This window comes from Lygodium microphyllum, chromosome 22 (assembly GCF_053477565.2).
Source record: "Lygodium microphyllum isolate KBCC chromosome 22, Lygodium_microphyllum_v1.1.10, whole genome shotgun sequence".
Taxonomy (NCBI): Eukaryota; Viridiplantae; Streptophyta; class Polypodiopsida; order Schizaeales; family Lygodiaceae; genus Lygodium; species Lygodium microphyllum.
The window spans coordinates 78,249,172-78,253,063 of record NC_141156.1 but is presented as its reverse complement, the minus strand read 5'-3'; the positions used below and the strand labels follow the sequence as shown (position 1 = coordinate 78,253,063).

General features: G+C 43.2%; 1 protein-coding gene across 1 annotated transcript; it reads left to right on the top strand.

The window, feature by feature from the left end:
- The first annotated feature begins 2,104 nt into the window (after positions 1-2,104).
- LOC148017319 (uncharacterized) lies at positions 2,105-3,553 on the top strand. The gene is made up of 2 exons (XM_087662738.1): positions 2,105-2,434; positions 2,670-3,553. The coding sequence occupies exons 1-2, from the start codon at positions 2,194-2,196 to the stop codon at positions 3,551-3,553; spliced, it is 1,125 nt and encodes a 374-aa protein (XP_087518864.1). The 5' UTR covers positions 2,105-2,193.
- The last annotated feature ends 339 nt before the right edge of the window (positions 3,554-3,892 follow it).

The following is a 3,892-nucleotide window of genomic DNA, read 5'->3' as shown; positions in this document are numbered from 1 at the left end:
TTATCAATGTGCTAAAACAATGCTTTGTTAGTTAACTCCATGCATAGAAGTTCCCAAAGACACTTGGGTACTAAACTAGTGCTAAATGGAGCTAACAAATTTGGTTTCAAGGCTCAAACTTGGCCTCCCATTTATGCATAGGTTATTGTAGCATCAAAATCATCATGCTTGATCATGTAACTAAATTGCTTGTGTATGGGAATGGTTTGAGAATACACCTTGAGACTTGAATAACACAAACCAAAAGAGTTAGTATGAACTTTCACCCTCTTGGGAAAACCATGTAGCCAAGAAGAGTGTTGGCACAATTGAGATGAATCTCAACCTAGCCAAAAGTTAGCAAGATAGTGTTAGTAGTACATCACAAAATAGTTAATCATGGTGCATAGCATGTGCCTAGAATACAAAATCATAATTGCCTAAAATCTATGGATTTAACTTTTCTATTGCATTATTGTTCATGCATGTGAAGCATGCAATATGACTACTATGGCACAATTCATCATAGCTCTATAACTAGTCAATGATGCATAGGCCAAGCAGTGCATCCATTCTTTGAGCTTTTAGCAATGTCATCCATCTTGTATGCATGCTTAGAGTCGAGTGACACCTAAGGCTAATAGGGTGGGGGGGATCCCACTCCCCTATTAGCTCTCAGTCGTGCTATGCTAGTGATGTTAGTAGTGGGCTTTCGTTACCCCCACCTCAACGAATCATTTTTCTTTCTTTTGAATATCAATGTCTCACACGACCAATCAATGGTTTTCAATTTTTGAAAATCCAATACTTCACATTGCATCATCTTCCCTCACTCCATAATGCAAGAACATGAATGTTTATGGGGGAATGGAAACCTTCGTACTAATGTCAGAAGTCCTAGTGTGACTCGCCCTTAGGACTTAGGGTAGCTAGGGTTAGCAGGAAGATATTGAAACTCTCTCTCCTTGCTAAACCTTGGTCACACTAGGGAGATGTAGGCTGAATGGGGATAGCTTCAATCCCAAATGCTAGCCCCTTTGAAAATGAACTGCTTATATGTTGCTACGAGGGTTAAGGTCATCATTGTTCTCTAATTGGTCACACTGAAGTTATTACCATGTGTGGTGTCTTAATGTACCTCTTTGTTAGCTAAATTTGCAAACCCAATCGCATATGCTTCTCTTTCGATTTTCAATCATGATAAATGTTGCTCACCATCATCATTACCCATTAGTAATATCATTCCCCACACACCCCCCCCCCCCCCCCCCCCTTGAAACTTTGTTGCAACATCAATGGGAGCATAGCATGTTCTTTAGTCTTTTGTCCATACTCACCCTATGGCCACCACTACTGGACCTATTAAATTATGACATGTAGGTACTATGAATTGTTATTGCGAAGTATTTCACATATAGATACCATCAAAGCATGTTGTAATGAGATTGCCAAAAAGTTATTGGCAAGTAAAGGTTGTCTTCCCACAAGCCTCTATAAAGCATAGAGGAGCCAATTTCACGCTAAGATGGAACAAATTCGCCATTTGGGAGCTTGTTGTCATGCGTTTGGAAACTTTTTTTTAATAGCCAAAGGTATAAAAATTTGCCTATTGTTCCTTAGATTTACATTCTATTGGCAGTCATTTACTTGCTGTAGGGAGTCGTAGCCATTTAGCAAAAATGATAAAAACCTTGCAGGGAGTCACATCCACAATTTTCTCCTTCTACTTCTAGCTTACATGAGCTCTATTAACGTCTAATATCATTATCATAAGAACGATTGTCTCCATATTGTTCTACTGTTTGAGATGCAGTTTCAAGCCCCTCTAATAAGAAAATTATAATGCGTTGGCCATGTCAAAACTCATGTGCGCTTTTCTACGTATGAGTGGATCACTTAAGGGCCCCCGGCCAGTGTCGTGGGTCGTGTAACAGTTTCGTGTTACAAGAAGAACTCACTTCTGGATTGGAAAGCTGTCCCTCTCCAGTAATTCATATATATATATATGTATATCTATATATATATAATATGGATTGACTTTCTCAGTCAAGCGGCAGGCTCCGAAACGATCCTTCATATAATGCATGTGCGGCCATAGCCACAATTGAGACTTGCACTAATTGTGCCGGAGCTAGCAGCTAAGTGCTAAAGATCAGTGTGTGAAAATATTTGCAGCGCTTCCGCATCGCACTCTGTCTGGGAATTCGTCTGTGAATGGCCGTTCATGAGTTAGAGGAGAAGAAGGCCTGCTGGGGTTTCAGTTCAAGCCTCTTGTCTGCAAGAACATCAGTCCGTAGGAATCCGCATGATAAAGATACGAAGACGAGCTGGCCGAAGCTCTTCATGTATGTTGCCAGCGCGGCTTCATTGGCTGGGAATCTGATGGTGCTGTGGCCTGTGCTTATGAGAGAGATAAGGTTCATCGCCATGGCTGCAATTATCAGTTATCGCCAAGGTGTGCTTTTGTCCGACCACAAAAGTTCTGTTGTCCGTTCTCTGGTATGGCACATTCTAACTACTTGCCTTAGCTGCCGTAGTGGACACTCTGCGTTATCTCATGCCGATAGAATGCTCAGCGTTACCCGTGTATTAGTGAATTAGCATATCCTGAGGTCCTCCGAAATGACAGCAGGCGTAGGTACTGTAGGTTATGACGTCTAGAACTTCTTCTGATATACATGTATTTGTAGGTCGTATGAAACTGTCGGCGATTCATGATTACATGGGCAATCTCCTCCTCAGCTTGCTCATAGTTCTCATCCTGTTAATGAAGCCCGGCGCCTTTCTGATCAGCACCAGATTGTACCTCAATTTCAAGAAGATTCATATCGCTCAATGGACCAATTTCATCAAATCGATGTCGACTCTCTCTGCAGAGGATCAGATCGGTCAGTCGGCCTTAGCTGCAGCTTCAGCCGTCTTCGACCATGAACATCCGGATCTGGACCATGATACATCTAAACCCTCTTCAGTTATCAATATAACCTCATCCTCGACCACTGGAGGAGGCTACATCAGGACTCTTCCAGCTGCAGCGGCCATGAACCTGCCAGTCGAGAAGCCAGCCCGGCCGGCTCATGCAGCCGTCCTGCAGGATCATATTGATTATCCGGAATATTCGTCTAAATCAGCCTCTCCGGCTACCATTACGACCTCGTCATCGACCACTTCAGGAGACTGTATCGAGATGCCTGCAGCTGCAGTGGCCAATATAAACCGGGGGCCACTCGAGAAGCCAGCCGCAGCTGCAGTAACTTTGAAGAAGCAGAGAAGCTGCAGCAGCCTGCAGCTCCAATATGATCGCTCCAATATGTCCAATACTGGCCACAACTTCATGAGTCCCGCCGCCGACGTCGTTCGCCCTCGTCCTCGTCAGCAGGCCGACCCCAAGGAAGCGCTCAATCGCCTCAGCGGCGAGGAATTTCGTTCCAGAGTAGAGAGCTTCGTGCTCAAGCACCGCAAGCGCATGTGGGCTGAATTGTTGAATGATGAATCGTGCCATTATATGCTTGATAGGAATACGTGCGGTTGCCAGGATGTACAAAGCCCCCTCATTATGTGTAAAATAACGTAGCTAGGCATGTAAACAACCACGTCATGCACAGTTGTACATGTAAGCTTGGCTTCATACATCTGTCAAACATGTAGTCTTTGTCGTGGCCTTGTGTTTCAAACTCTCAAACACCTACACTATTGTATAGATTATCAAATTAATGACGGATACTACTCGAATCTCTATGATCGCGTGTGATAACTCTCTAATACTTATATGTACGTACATGAGTTGTGCATGAGCTTATTCTACAAACTCCAGAATTGTGAGTATTTCACTCCAATTAAAAGCATATGCATGTTTTGTTCAGTGCCCGTTCCTTAATCAGTAATCTCGATAATGTTTCTTTTGATCCCACCA

Excerpts from the sequence above, each read along its gene's own strand:
- LOC148017319 (XM_087662738.1), top strand. The coding sequence starts at position 2,194 with ATGGCCGTTCATGAGTTAGAGGAGAAGAAGGCCTGCTGGGGTTTCAGT. Across the intron at positions 2,435-2,669 it reads AATTATCAGTTATCGCCAAG|GTCGTATGAAACTGTCGGCG; the intron begins GTGTGCTTTTGT and ends ATGTATTTGTAG.